General features: G+C 40.7%; 1 protein-coding gene across 1 annotated transcript in view; it reads right to left on the bottom strand.

The window, feature by feature from the left end:
• LOC123517194 (transcriptional regulator ATRX-like) overlaps positions 1-16,071 on the bottom strand; it is a 166,385-nt gene that overhangs the window by 23,794 nt on the left and 126,520 nt on the right. Inside the window, 4 exon segments of the mRNA XM_045277199.1 lie at positions 3,876-3,986; positions 4,210-4,340; positions 4,480-4,636; positions 4,837-5,007. Coding sequence (XP_045133134.1) covers positions 3,876-3,986; positions 4,210-4,340; positions 4,480-4,636; positions 4,837-5,007 — 570 coding nt within the window.

The following is a 16,071-nucleotide window of genomic DNA, read 5'->3' as shown; positions in this document are numbered from 1 at the left end:
GGTGTGGAATCGGCCTAACGTGGCAAGTGGCAAGCCATGTGGCGTGCCACGTGAAAATGAACGTCCAGAAACATGTGAAACCTTTCACATCGAAGTGGCGTGGCACGTCACATGTGCCACGTCACTTGAGGATCAGACTTGCCCGTTATTTTTAAATGTGCGACTTGCCACCCTGGACTGTGATGCCAAATTTTAATGGAACTTTTGCTTCAAAACTTATTATTAAACGATGTACTATTACTTTTTTTTTTATTTTAATAACAAAATATACAATAGTAAGAAAACTTTTGGATGTATGGCACATATTAATAGTTTTCAAGAGACAACAAATTTGAGCAAGCACATGTGACAACACTGCCTGTGAGAGGTAGGACACTTATCTTTTTGTTGTCAGTTGTCTTTTGTGCATGCTCTCGTGCACAACTACGAATGTGCCTCTTCCAGACAATGAACTTTTTAACATAAAATACCAGATAGCAAAAATTTCATTCCACATTTGGTACAAAAGCTGGAACTTCTCTTCAATGAGCTCTAGTTGCTTTGCAACTACATAAACATTTTGAGCTTCTACATTATCTTTAAGATATGGATGAATCCAGAATTTCTTCCTTTTTCTTCTTCTGCGGACGACTATATAGTACCAATCAAAGCAACAATAACCTCATCCTGATCATGCCATCTTGCTACCACCCTGAAACATGTGGCGACATGCTACCTTGGTCTGAAATCACCGTGCCACTCGTCACTTGCCACTTGCCACCTGCCATTTGCCATGTGTAACGTACCACTTTGGTGTGAAAGCAGCCTAGGAGGAACTTTGTTAGATTGGATAAGGGATTACTTGAAGGACAGAGAGATGAGAACTGTGATCAGAGATACATACTCATCTTGGGGTAAAGTAACAAGTGGAATGCCACAAGTGTCAGTGTATATTCCAGGTACAAGCAACCCCCCACTTAACGAGCGGGTTACGTTCCTAAAAAAACGTTCGTAACCCCTGACTTGAACTTCCATTGAGAGTAAACAAAGCGAAAGTGCATCATAGTACTGTAAAAGGTTTAATGAAAGTAAAAATAAAGAAGTTAAACATTTAAGCAGTTTAATTTAAGACTAAGTCATTATAATGTACACTAATGTATGTATCCAAGTAACTTTATAATCTTGATGATCTTAAATTTATGAAGGGAGGGAGTGAGAAACGGGAAAGACACTAACCGGCAACCTGTGGAATGTAAACAAAGGGCGCATCATTGTACCGCATACAAAACTTATGTACCACATTTCCACAAGGCTTTCCATTTTATCCATTGCAGTCATGAGTTCAGGTGGTTCTTTTAGCTTGCAAGAAAGATATGGTCTTACCAGCCTTCTTAATAGAGTCTGCAGACTTGAAAATAGTAAAGACAGTAGATGGAGTCAAGCTATGGTGGCGAGCAATGCTATTAGTTTTCTAGCCTCTCTCATGTCTGAATAATATCCAGCTTCACTCCAAGAGTAAGAGACTTCCTGGTCTTCTTAGCAACGCTAGGCGACATTGCAGGGCTTTTTGGTGGCACGCTGAGCGAGGGAAGACGAGCTGCTGCTGACGCTGTTATTGTTTTGAACTGGGGAGTGAGTGGTGCGTGTTTTGTCCACGAGAGGCGCTGGTGTATTCAAAAGCCTGTCAGCTTGCATGATACAGGAGTGCTTTCAAACTTGGAAAAAATTACCTAGATAAAATTTCGTTAAAGCAAGTTTGGTGTTCGTTAAATGAGCAGATGGTAGTAAAATTAAACGTTCGTTGTAGTGAAATTTCGTTGTGTAAACCTTCGTTAAGAGGGGGTTGCTTGTATATGTAAATGACATACAAAATGGGATAACCAATTATATTAATTTGTTTGCTGATTATGCAAAATTGCTAAGAGGAATCAAAACCTGAGAGGACTGTTTGCTGCTACAGAAAGATATAAACAAAATTTACGAGTGCAGTAAGAAGTGGAAGTTAGAGTTCAATACCGAGCAATGTTACGTAATGGAATTAGGAAAGAGTACCAGAAGACCAGTATGAACTATCTGATGGGAGAGGAACAAACAATAAGACTAAAGAGGAAAAAGATCTAGGAGTGATTGTACAGAAAAATCTGAATCCCCAAAAACACATAAGGAAGATATTTGGATTAGCATATAAAATGTTGACTAATATTAGAGTGGCATTTCAATTCATGGGCAAAGATATGATGAAAAAATTATTACAAGCATATGTCCAAAGTCAGAATATGCAGCAGTGGTGTGGTCCCTGAGCTTGAAAAAAGATATAAGAAGATTGGAACGAATCCAGAAGATAGCTACAAAGATGGCGCCGGTACTAAAGGACCCAACATATGAGAAAAGGCTGAAGGAAATGGAGTTGCCAACCTTACAAGATAGAAGAGAACAAGAAGACCTAATAACAATGTAATAAAATAATAAATGGCATTGAAAAGATAGAAAAGGAAGACCTGGTGCTGGTGACAGAAGATGCTGGAAGGACAAGAGGACATGTAAAAAAGATTAGGAAGAGACGGTGTGCGAAGGATATTGGAAAATACAGTTTTCCACATAGAATGGTGAAAAAGTGGAATGCATTGAGTGATGATGTTGTTACAGCACATGTGCATAACTTTAAAGAAAAATTGGATAAATGGAGACATGGAGATAGGACACTGAGCCCTGCTCAGCTCAAACCCTGTACAATACAACTAGATAAATAACACCCCCCACACACACACACACACACACACACACACACACACACACACACACACACACACACACACACACACCGATGGCAGTTTCATCTAAAATGGGCGTTGGTTAAAATAAAACACCACCTTCATATTCACATTATTCTATTAAGTAAATTTCCTACTATATTACTATACTGTGTTTAGTATTTAATCTAAGCATCCTCCTTCCTTCCTTCTATTATCATATAGAATCATCACACATATTCTCTCTCCCTGTTCAGTTTTACACACAGTCTCTATGTGTATTCTACAAATAATCCTCACTCCCTCTCACCCCCATTTCAGGGGAATTTACATCCCTTAAGCAAAAACACCTGCTTCCACCATTCCTTCTTTCCTCCTTGACCTCTCTTCACAGGTCAATTCTTGACCTCTTCTCATTGGCCAGAATCTGTCTTTCTGCTCTATCACTGGCTGCTTCATCTCTCTCCATTTCCTTTCTTGATCCAGGAAAATCACATAAAAGAGGCTCCTCCACCATCATCTCTCTTATTCTCATTCTTACAATTGGACTGACATCAGCTCATTCTTGTATTCAGTGCTATAGTCTTTCCACTCTATGAAGTCCGTTCAGGGTGGGGTAGGTATGGTTGTTCACAACTAGCCATGCTGCCAAATCAACCTTATTATCTTACTGATCATCCATTTCCAGTATTGTATTATGAACCATAGGCAATACAAATCAAGAAATCATCTTTGTGTATTTGTAATACCCCACAATTCAAAACAAAACCATATACACAACCCATACTGCCTCTGACAAGTCTCCAGCCAGCTACTGGCAGTCATCAACTTCATATACAAATGACAGTCTCAACACAATATAATACATATATAATGAATTAGTATTTGGTTTTCCTATATTTTTCCATGCAATCTTTCATCTTACAACAGTAAAAATTATTTTTGAGGACTTTTTTCTATGCCAATAATTGCGCACCGCCAGAACCCTATTCCACACCTGTCGAGTAAATCTTACTATTATCTACAGCAGCCTCTCACCTACCATTCTCTCAACAAGTACAAGTATGAAAACCTTATTAGCACACATTGCTTTAACCACCCTGCCAATTCTTTTACAACATTTGCTATCCTCACTTCCATACTTACATTATAAACCATGGCTTGGACTCGCTGGTAGTGATTTAGGTGCACCTTTTGAATCTGCTTGGTGGCCAGCAACACACTCTCACAAAGTTCCATTGGACTCAGGTTGGGATTCTGTTGAAAACAAAAAAAGTCATGCTACCACATAAGAAGATGGTAATTCATAGCTGATATCCTACTTGAAGGGAGGCAATTGAGATTAGACATTTCCATTAGGTTTTGTGGAAAACCAAACTGCAACTCCTGCTCCTCATAAAGATAATAAAAAAGGTTATCTTATCATGCTCATCTGAACCACTAACACAACTACTTACAAAGATACTGTTTCACAACAAACCTGAACTTTGATGGTGTTTACAACACCCTCTAAGCTGAATGAAGAGAGGGAGAGTGAAGGAAGACCAGGGTGATTCAGTATGGTTGGGGCTCCTGTGACTGGCATCACACTGTTTCGATAATTCTGCACCACTGGAAAGAATATATCACAAGGTTTAAACAAAAAAATAAAAAGGTAAATGTAACTATCTGAAGTACTTTTGATTAGCAGTCAATAGTAGAAACATTGGTTTCCATATACTGCTTACACATAAAACAAGAAGCAACTTACTAAAACCCTTCTTTTCATTTTCATAATCTTCCCATGCTGCCTTTCGCTCCTCTTCACTTAGCCCTTCACTAGTCTGGTTTTCTAGAAGAGACTCATGTTCATGATACTTGACTATCCAGTTTTTCTGCCTTTGTAGCAGTTCTGCCAGTAACCGATCCTGTTAGAAAAATCACGATATTTCTTACTACAATTTTCAAACTCTACTAAAAACTGTCAATCCCAAACTTCCCATTTTGAAATAGTAAAAAGTCAAAAATACAAAAACCAATGTACACAAAAAATTAAATATGATTTAAAGTTAAATTTAAAAACAAAAAAATTGACCATAAGAAATATATATCAATCTACTTAAGTCACCTTTGGAACAATAGGGGTCTCTCTGACATCCATGTCTGATGGATTAAACTCATACAACTGTGCTAATTCATCCATCTTGAAGTATCTTTTAATCTGGTGCTCATCAACCACACGTAGAGCTGTCGACATCTTGGTTACTTGACGTGAATATATCTTCTCTTCCATTGTGCCCTGCAAAAAATTTCAATTTCTATTGTACTACTCTTGCTTATGCATGCAGTTTGAATTCACTTCAATTTATTCATATCTACCCCATTCACCTTCAGTACATCCCATATTTACTATTCAGTTATTTTTTCATGTACTTGCTCTAGATCTTTACAACATAAAACCTTTTTTTTTCATATTCACAGTATAGGAAGGTGTTATTAACCCTTATGTTCCGGCGATCGTATATGAACGATTGCATCAGTGTGTCCGTAGTGATGGTGATCGTTCCCGTAATCAAGAATTTTCGCGCCTCATGTTTGAGCTCCACGCGTGGTTTCTCAAGTCAGATGGCGAGTGGAAGTATCTGGCTTCTTTTTCCACCCATAGTGTTGCCACTAGCTCTGTATATTTAGTGGTAACTAAGCTATTCTCCCATTCTGAGGGCGACACTTGGCAACCCCACCGACCCGCCGTGTCGAAAGCACCCTGATAAGAGCGAAGGGACACATACGCTAAATTTGTTCAGCAAAGTGAATAAAATATTACCATTTGTTCAGCAAAGTGAATAAAATATTACCATTCTTTCATGTTCATTTTTTCATTATCTTTGATTATAACAAAATGGTAGAAGGTAACTCTTCTGAGAGAGAGAGAGAGAGAGAGAGAGAGAGAGAGAGAGAGAGAGAGAGAGAGAGAGAGAGAGAGAGAGAGAGAGAGAGAGAGAGAGAGAGATCAAACCGAACAGGTTGGGGCATGCAGGTGTGTGTATTTACCTAGTTGTAGTTTTACAGGGCCTGGGCTTTATGCTCGTGTGGCCCAGTCTCCATATCTACACTTAACCAATCTTATTTTAAAAGTATGAACACTCGTTGCAGACACTACTTCTTCATTTAAACTGTTACACGTCTCAATACATCTCTGCAGGAAACTATATTTTTTAATATCTCTCAGACATCTTCCTTTTCTCAGCTTTTTACTATGCGATCTTGTGCTTTGGATGTCATATTCTTCTCTCAGGATCAGTTTCTCATTATCCACTTGGTCCATTCCGTTGATCAATTTATAAACTTGTATCAGGTCTCCTCTCTCCCTTCTTTGTTTCAGGGTTGGTAGATCCATAGCCTTTAGTCTCTCCTCATATGTCATCCCTTCAAATTCTGAAACCATTCTTGTAGCTTTTTTTTGTAGCCTCTCCAATTTTCTTATGTGTTTCTTTTTATCAGGGGTCCACACAACTCCTGCATATTCCAATCTGGGTCTTATTATAGTACTTATCAATTTCTTCATCATTTCTTTGTCCATGTAGTGAAATGCTACTCCAATATTCCTTAGCAAATTATATGTTTCTCTAAAAATTCTATCAATATGGCTTACTGGTTGATTGTTTTCTTCCATCGTCACTCCTAAGTCCTTTTCCTTTTTAACTTTCTCCAGTTCTACTCCATCTCCCATCTTATAGATTTCCACAGGTCGTCTTTCACTTTTTCCCATTTCCATGACATGGCTTTTGTTCACATTGAATTCCATTTCCCACTTTTTACTCCATTCCCAGATCTTATTTAGGTTTTCTTGCAGTATTTCACAATCCTCTTTTTGCTTTATAACTCTGCACAGTTTCCTATCATCTGCAAACAGATTTATGTAGCTGTTCACTCCTTCTGGCATGTCGTTAATATAAATGAGGAAAACTATTGGCGCCAATACTGACCCCTGTGGCACTCCACTTTCTACTGCTCTCCATTTGGAGTTTATATCTTTAACTACCGTCCTTATTTCTCTCCCCCTCAAATAATTTTCGATCCATCTCAATGTGCTTCCTTTTAAGCTACCCTTCTCCTCTAACTTCCATAGTAATCTTGCAGGTGGCACTTTGTCAAATGCCTTTTTTAAATCCAAATAAATACAGTCAACCCATCCCTCTCTCTCTTGTACTTTATCAACTATTCTAGAATAGAAACTCAATAAATTAGTTACACAAGACCGTCTTTTTCTAAAACCAAATTGGCTATTTGATATTAATTTGTTGTCTTCAAGGAATTCAATCCATTGTTTCTTTATTATTCTTTCACACATCTTGCATATTACACTAGTTAGTGATACCGATCTGTAATTTAAAGGTTCTTCCTTCCTTCCGCTCTTATATATTGGAACCACCTCAGCTCTTTTCCATTCTACTGGTACTGTTCCATTTTCTATTGAGCATTTTATGATGTTGTATATAGGACTTGCTAGTTCTTCCCTACATTCTTTCAGTATTCTGCCTGAGACTTCATCTGGTCCCATTGCCTTCTCTTCATCTAGTTCCTTCATTAACTCTTTTATTTCAAGCTTGGTTACTTTAATCTCTTTCATATAGATTGTCTCTCTATTACTCTGTGGCCTTTCAAATTTGGATTCCTTAGTAAAGACCTCCTGGAATTTTTTATTTAATAGTTCTGCCATACTTTTTGGGTCTTCCACCATCCCATTCTCTCCTTTTAACCTTTCTATTGTTTCTTTTTGCCTAATTTTTCCATTTATGAATCTATAGAACAATTTTGGTTGCTCCTTACATTTTTCGACAATGTCTTTTTCGAAGTTCTTTTCCTCTTCCCTCCTCACCTTAACATATCAATTTCTCGCTGCTTTGAAGTTTTCCTTATTTGCTGGATTTCTATTTCTCCTCCACCTTTTCCATGCTCCATCTCTTTTTTCCTTTGCCCTAGCACACCTTGCATTAAACCAATCTTTCTTTCCTTCTTCTTTAGGTCTATATTTCGGGACATATTCTCTAACTCCTGTTTTGTATATTTCCAAAAATAAGTTATATTTCTCTTGCATTGTCTCTGAGTTTTCCATCTCCTCCCCAGTCTACGTTTTTTAAATAATTCTTCGGATTCTCAATATCAGCCTTTCTGTAATTTAATCGGTCTCCTTTGTATGAATCGTCTCTATCTTCATTTCCCTCTTCTATATCTATTTCTACTCTGTCTCTTCTCCATACATTATACCTATTATCCAAGTCTATTTTGATTGCCTCATTTAGTTTTGTTTCAGCCAGGCATACAATATCCGGATTTTCTTTCTTTGTGTGTGTGTGTGTGTGTGTGTGTGTGTGTGTGTGTGTGTGTGTGTGTGTGTGTGTTTCACTGTTTGATCTGCTGCAGTTTCTGACGAGACAGCCAGACGTTACCCTACGGAGCGAGCTCAGAGCTCATTATTTCCGATCTTCGGATAGGCCTGAGACCAGGCACACACACACACACACACACACACAACAAGGCCACAACTCCTCGATTTACATCCCGTACCTACTCACTGCTAGTTGAACAGGAGCTACACGTGAAAGGAGACACACCCAAATACACCCGGCCAGGGAATCGAACCCCGGTCCTCTGGCTTGTGAAGCCAGCGCTCTAACCACTGAGCTACCGGGTGTGTGTATTTACCTAGTTGTAGTTTTACAGGGCCTGGGCTTTATGCTCGTGTGGCCCCGTCTCCATATCTACACTTATCCAATCTTACTTTAAAAGTGTGCACACTAGTTGCAGACACTACTTCTTCATCTAAACTGTTCCACGTCTCAATACATCTCTGTGTGTGTGTGTGTGTGTGTGTGTGTATTCACCTAGTTGTAATTTTACAGGGCCTGGGTATCATACTCGTGTGGCCCCGTCTCCATATCTACACACATCCTACTTTCCATTAAAACTATGCACACTCCTCGCTGACACCACCTCCTCACTTAAACTATTCCACACCTCCACACATCTCTGTGGGAAACTATATTTCTTCCCTTGGCTATCTTTTTACTATGCGATCTCATAGTTCTATTTAAATTTTCCTCTCTCAACATCATTTGCTCATTATCCACTTCATCCAAACCGTTCAACAGTTTGTAAACCTGTATTAAATCCCCTCTTTCTCTTCTTTGTTCAAAGGTAAGCAAATTCATTTCTTTTAATCTCTCCTCATAGGTCATTTCTGCCAATTCCAGAACCATTTTTGTTGCCATTCTCTGTAATCTCTCCAACTTCCTTATATGCTTCTTTTTATAAGGGGACCAAACCACCCCAGCATATTCCAATCTTGGTCTAATTACCGTACTAATTAATTTCTTCATCATATCTTTATCCATATAATGAAAGGCTAATCCAATATTTCTAATCAAATTATATGTTTCTCCAAACATCTTGTCAATATGAGCCTCAAACTGCCCATGGTCTTGTATTATCACTCCCAAATCCTTTTCCTTTTCCACCTTTTTCAACACTACTCCTTCACCCATCTTATATGACCCTCTTCCATTCTTCTCCATCTCCATTACATGACTTTTGCTCAGATTAAATTCCATCTCCCACCTCTTGCTCCACTCCCAAATCCTATCCAGATCTGCCTGTAAAATTTCACAATCTTCTTCACTCTTCACACACCTACACAACTTCGCATCATCCGCAAACAAATTAATATAACTGTTTACTCCTCTGGCATATCATTAATATAGACAAGGAAAAGTATTGGTGCCAGCACTGAACCTTGTGGGACTCCACTCTCCACCACCAACCAGTCCGACTTTGCATCCCTTATTACCGTTCTCATCTCCCTCCATCTCAAGTAGTTTTCCATCCACTTTAACACTTTTCCCTTCAGTCCTCCATAAATCTCTAATTTCCATAGCAGTCTCATGTGAGGTACCTTGTCAAAAGCTTTTTTTAAATCTAAATATACACAGTCCATCCATCCCTCTCTCTCTTGTATTTTGTCAACCACTCTCGAATAAAAGCTCAGTAGATTTGTTGCACATGACCTCCCTTTCCTAAAGCCAAATTGATGATCCGATAATAACTTATGATCCTCCAAGAACCGTATCCAATATTTCTTTATCACCCTCTCACAAATCTTACCGACCACACTTGTTAAAGACACAGGTCTATAGTGAAGAGGCTCTTCCTTACTGCCTCCCTTATAAATGGGCACCACTTCAGCTCTTTTACACTCTATAGGTACTACCCCGGTTTCTAATGAGCACCTTATACAGTCAACCCTCGGCTATCGCGACTTCCGCTATCACGTTTTATTGCTATCACGCACCCATGAAAAGCTGCTAAAATTTCATTATCGCGACCTCAGATGCCTGCTATCGTGCGCCCAGCCATGACGTCATGGGATATCTGAGCGCTCATTGGCCAAAACCGCCTTCACGCCAAGATCAATTCGGCTTTCGCTATATAAGCTATTTCCCCAATTCGCGATAGCAGGTTAATTGTAATATCATATAATGGATCTATCAATTCTTCCTTCAATAATTTGCCTGAAACTTCATCTGGTCCCATCGCTTTATCATCTTTAAGTTCCTCCAACATTTTATATAACTCCTTTTTAGGTATCTTAATGTCATCCATGTGCACATTTCCTTCTACATTTTGAGGCTTTACAAACATTGTTTCTTTAGTAAATACTTGTTGAAACCTATTATTTAGCAATTCTGCGACATTCTTAGGGTCATCTACTATCCCTTGCTCTCTTTTTAATCTTTCAATGGACTCTCTCTTTTTAAGTTTACCATTTATAAACCTGTAAAATAATTTTGGATGTTCCTTACTCTTGTCTACAATATCTTTTTCAAATTTTCTTTCTTCCTCCCTCCTTACCCTTACATACTCACATACTCATTTCTTGCCACTCTATAATTCTCCTTATTTAGTATATTCCTGTTCTTTATCCATCTTTTCCAAGCCACATCTCTCTTTTCTTTAGCCTTAACACAAATTGCATTAAACCAATCCTTTCTTCCTTCCTCTCTTGGTTTATACTTTGATACAAATTTCATAACTCCTATAACTCCTTCTTTATAATATTTCATAAAAATCTCATATTTTTTTGCACTTCTCTGATTTGTAACATCTCCCAATCTAATGTTCTGAAATAATTTTTCAAATTTTCTGTGTCCATCTTTCTATAATTCAATCTACCACTCCTGTATGTCTCATCTCTCCTTTGCTGTGTTATTGCCATCTGCATTTCCATAACCACATGATCACTCTTCCCCAATGGACATTTATATTGTATATCCCCATATAGGTACACTTCTCGTGTTAACACCAAATCCAGTCTAGCCGGTTCATCATCTCCTCTATATCTAGTATTTTCTTTCACCCTCTGTTCCATCATATTTTCCATCATTAGATTAAGAAATCTCTCTCCCCATGCTTCCTCTCCAACACCACTTACTAGATTTTCCCAATCCACTTCTTTACAATTAAAATCTCCTACTAGTATCACCTTTCTTTTTCCAGTTAATACACTTTCCAAACTCTGTAAAGTATCCTTGATCATATTGTCGTATTCCCTTAATGTCCAAGAATTTGCTTTAGGAGGTACATAGGTCACCATGATTATTAATTTTTTTCCATAACTTTTTAACCTTATGCTTATCACTTCTACGTTGTTCTTCCCATACCAAACCTTATCCACATTTATCTCCTTCGTCATAATCACAACTCCTCCTCCACCTTTACCCTCTCTATCCTTTCTCCATATATTATATGTGTGTGTACGTGTGTGTGTGTGTGTGTGTGTGTGTGTGTGTGTGTGTGTGTGTGTGTGTGTGTGTGTGTGTGTGAGAGAGAGAGAGAGAGAGAGAGAGAGAGAGAGAGAGAGAGAGAGAGAGAGAGAGAGAGAGAGAGAGAGAGAGAGAGAGAGAGAGAGAGAGAGAGAGAGAGAGAGAGAGAGAGAGAGAGAGAGAGAGAGAGAGAGAGAGAGAGAGAGAGAGAGAGAGAGAGAGAGAGAGAGAGAGAGAGAGAGAGAGAGAGAGAGAGAGAGAGAGAGAGATGATACCTAAATGTTATTTGCTTGAAACTTGATATGAAAAGGGTGAAAGAATATTCTCTCTCTCTCTCTCTCTCATTGAAGTGTACAATTTCTCTTCCAAGATGAGAGAGAGAGAGAGAGAGAGAGAGAGAGAGAGAGAGAGAGAGAGAGAGAGAGAGAGAGAGAGAGAGAGAGAGAGAGAGAGAGAGAGAGAGAGAGAGAGAGAGAGTGATACCTAAATGTTATTTGTTTGAAACTTGATATGAAAAGGGGTGAAAGAATACTCTCTCTCTCTCTCTCTCATTGGAAGTGTACAATTTCTCTTCCAAGATGAGAGAGAGAGAGAGAGAGAGAGAGAGAGAGAGAGAGAGAGAGAGAGAGAGAGAGAGAGAGAGAGAGAGAGAGAGAGAGAGAGAGAGAGAGAGAGAGAGAGAGAGAGAGAGAGAGAGAGAGAGAGAGAGTGTGTGTGTGTGTGTGTTTGCGCGGTGTCATCACTCATCGAGCTGTTTCTGCTTGATGGATCACACAGCGGGCGGAGGAGGAATCTTTGATAAGGCAATAACTAAACTTTCAGAAGTCACATCGAGCTAGTGTACATCATTGTATTCAGAATACCAAAGATAAAATAATTATTAGTATTCAAACAGTCGTCTGACAATTTCTAGGTTTACCATTTTTACTCGTCATGGGATATTGGAATATAGTTTAATCACCGAAACATAAGGGTTAAGGTCTCACTGTCATCTAAAAAATTTTCCAGCTTGTTAAAAGAAACAAGTGCATCATAAAAGCACAGACATTCTGAGTTACAAAAGAATCAGGTTCCAGATGGCTCTTTGTAAGTCATTTATGTTCATAAGCTGTTCATTTTAAAAATATCTTGCGTGCACAGTACTTTCAGTTTTGCACTACATTAACCCTTAAAGCATAGACGTGTTTTGCCATGACTGGCCTCCCACACAGACATATTAATGCAAAAACATACCTCACTGCAACCTCCTGTATCTTCTCTTCTTAATACATACTTTACCCTTAGCTGTCCTTTGACATTAATTTGAATGCTACATGAATATTGGTAAAATGAGTATGGAATTCTGAAGTAGAAAATCTGAAAACACATTATTATAGACAGATATCCAAACCTACTGGACTCGTTTTTTATTACTTAGCAATAAAAGGTATTACTTTTATAGTTTATGTGAAACACACCCATAAAAATCAATGGTTAGCATTACTTGCAAAATTTAGCAATAGACCAGCATCCATTCTAGAATGCTGCAGTTACATTGTGCGACAAAATTAAAGATGGAAAATAGAAAACAATACTATTTTATTTTTTAAGAATAAAAAGACTGCAATTTTCAGAATTCATTACATACTTTGATGCACTATACACACTGGCGCTCAGGCAGTGCCAGGCTACAGCTGCCACACCAAATGCCCACTGTAAGCTATGACACAGGACAACATTTATATTGCCTTCTTCTGCATCTACTTTTAAATAACAACACTATCACAAATATTTGCAGATGGCATCATCGTGCATATTAGCATAGAAAAAGAAATCACTGGCGTCATATCCATCACCATCACTACAGTAACTCAGTGTGGTATCACTGCCATTGCTAATTGCCATTGCTCAAAGGGTGTTCCTCAATTCCCTAGAGAATCCACTAATCCTCTCCCTCAACGTCTAGCTCTGCCCACCACCCCATAGCCAAGTGAGACTTGCCTGGTTACCAGCCACAAAATTGGCATTGCGTTTGTGGCAAAGCAACGCTGAAAACCCAATATATCAGCTGTGACGAGGAAACCTGCTGTAACCTTTGTCACAACAGTTGCCTTGGAGACACACCAGTCTTCAAGTGTAACTACATGGAACAGCTATGACACCAGGCAAACTTCCTAGACCCCATCACCTACATCAGCAAGGAGACTCCTCCGCACTTACTACCACATCTACCTCCACACAGAGTAGCAGTGACTCTTCCACCACAACCACAGTGAATGGAGTAAATTGCAGTGCCTCTGTTTGCCCACGAACCTCTCCTCAGTCCATCTCAGGAGGAGATAATAGGAAAAAGAAATCTAAGAGGGAAGTGCACCAGGGCACAAGGAGGGAAGCCAGTGAAGGACTGTGGATTCACCAGGTCACCAAGCAGTCACAAATACAAGCCAAGGCAAAAGTGTGTGAGTACTGCTCACAAAAAGGACACACCCTTCCCACCTGCAGCGCCTCAGTCCACACACTCCTTCATTCCACTTCAGTCCCTGCCACAACCTCGCCCAAACCTTCCTCAGCATAGAGCCTGGAATCAAGAGCCAAGGCCGGCAGTGGACCACTCCTCTTCACCAGTACCAGCAATCAGCCGCAGACCCTTATTACCACCTTGGACTCACATGCCTCGCTCACTACCGTCCCTCACCATGGTACAGCCAGCTTGCTCCTGCCACCAACTAAAGGTCATCTCAAGCAATGTCCGTGGTCTCCGGACAAACCTTGCAGACTTATACCACAACTGTGTGCAACGACACAATGCAGACATTGTTGTGATGACCGAGACATGGCTAAACAGTGAGGTGGAGCCCATGTATGGCCGAATGTATGGCTTTACCCACTGGGCAAGGAGGGACTGCCAGGAGCAAGCAGAAGGTGGAGTGGCTGTCTGCTTCAAGGAAGGAATGCAGGCTCAGCAACATGACATAGACATGTCTCCACTGATGGAGGTGATGTACTTTTGAGTAATGCTGGCAGACTGTTCAGCACTCCTGCTGTGTGCCCCCAACAGAGTCCTGAGTCACTCCAGTATCTAACTGAGGCCTTGGATAACCTGATGCTGGCACACAGCTGTAGCCATGTGTTGATTGTGGGGGATCTCAATCCCCACCTGAAAAGAGACGGCTACAAGAACCTCCTGGAAGTGCAGGGTCTGACAGATCATGTCACCTTCCCCACACATGAACAAGGAGGGACGCTGGACCCTGTCATCTCAGACTACCAGGACGGGCTTCAGTGTCATCAGCTGGGACTCATGGGCAGCTCTGACCACCACGCTGTACTGATACAGCTGGTCATGGGAGTGGTTCAGGACAAGGCCACCACCCGCACCATCTGACTGTGGAACAAAGCAGACTGAGTCTCCATGCGCCACAACCAGACCTACACCCTGTGGGCCACTCTGCTAAATGGCAGGGCAGAGTGAAACACTTGCACTCAACTCTCAGCTCCTCACCCTCCAGAGACACCAAGTCCCACATAGGGAATACACCACAAGACCGACGGATCAGCCATGGTTTGGCTACTGTTGCCATGTTGCTGCCGAGGCAAAGTACGCTGACTGGCTCCCCTACAAGAGGAGTTCAGCATAAATCATGAGCGTACAAGTGGAACCCGACTTGGTGCAACAAGGACCTGCACAGGGTGACATGCAGGAGGATGGTGGTAACCAGCAAATGGGCCATAAAAAAGTGGGAGGAAAACCTGCGCCGGAAACTGTGTGGCCCTGGCGTAGGGAACAAAACTTGGTGGTCCCTTGTTAAGGACAAACAGGGAACTGGCCACCAAGAATCCATCCCTCCCCTCAGCAAGCAGGATGGTACTGTCACCACCAGCAGTAAGAAGGCACAGTTGCTGGCTTCCTTGCTTGCTGGAAAAATGAAGGTGGGGAATCCACAGCAACCACCGCCTCAGCTGGTCAAGCAGTGCAAGAAGACTGTCACTATGGTGGAGGTGACGCAACAGAAGGTAAAGTGATTATTACGAGGGCTGGACACACACAAAGCCACCAGCCCTGATGATATCAGCCCGCACTGCTGAAGCGATGTTCCCAGGAACTCGGTGTCCCTCTCACCTCAGTCTTCACAACTTGTGTATGGTAAAACATCTGGCCTTCAGTGTGGAAGGAGGCTCACATGGTTTCCATACACAAGAAAAAGCTCCAGGACAGACCCAAAAAACTACAGACTCATATCCCTGTTATCAGTGGTGGATAAAGTGTTGAGAGGGTCATGGCAGAGGTGATGTGTAGCTATCTCAAGGACAATGTCCTCCTCTCGGACCAACAGTTTTGGTTCAGACCTGGAAGGTCAACCTTCAACCTGATGATGCTCCTCACTAGGCAGTGGCAGGACGTCCTCGACGATGGCAAGGACACTGTCATAGTTGCCTTGGACAGGAGCATTTGATAAAGTATGGCATAGAGGCTTACTAGAAAAGCTCTGTGCTAAAGGCATCCAGGGTGGCTTGTTACAACTCCTGGGAAATTACCTGCAGGACAGAAGCCTCAAGGTGGTTGT

This window comes from Portunus trituberculatus, chromosome 41, assembly GCF_017591435.1.
Source record: "Portunus trituberculatus isolate SZX2019 chromosome 41, ASM1759143v1, whole genome shotgun sequence".
NCBI classification, from domain to species: domain Eukaryota; kingdom Metazoa; phylum Arthropoda; class Malacostraca; order Decapoda; family Portunidae; genus Portunus; species Portunus trituberculatus.
Note: the sequence above shows the minus strand (reverse complement) of the source record. Positions and strands in the feature narration are given on the sequence as shown.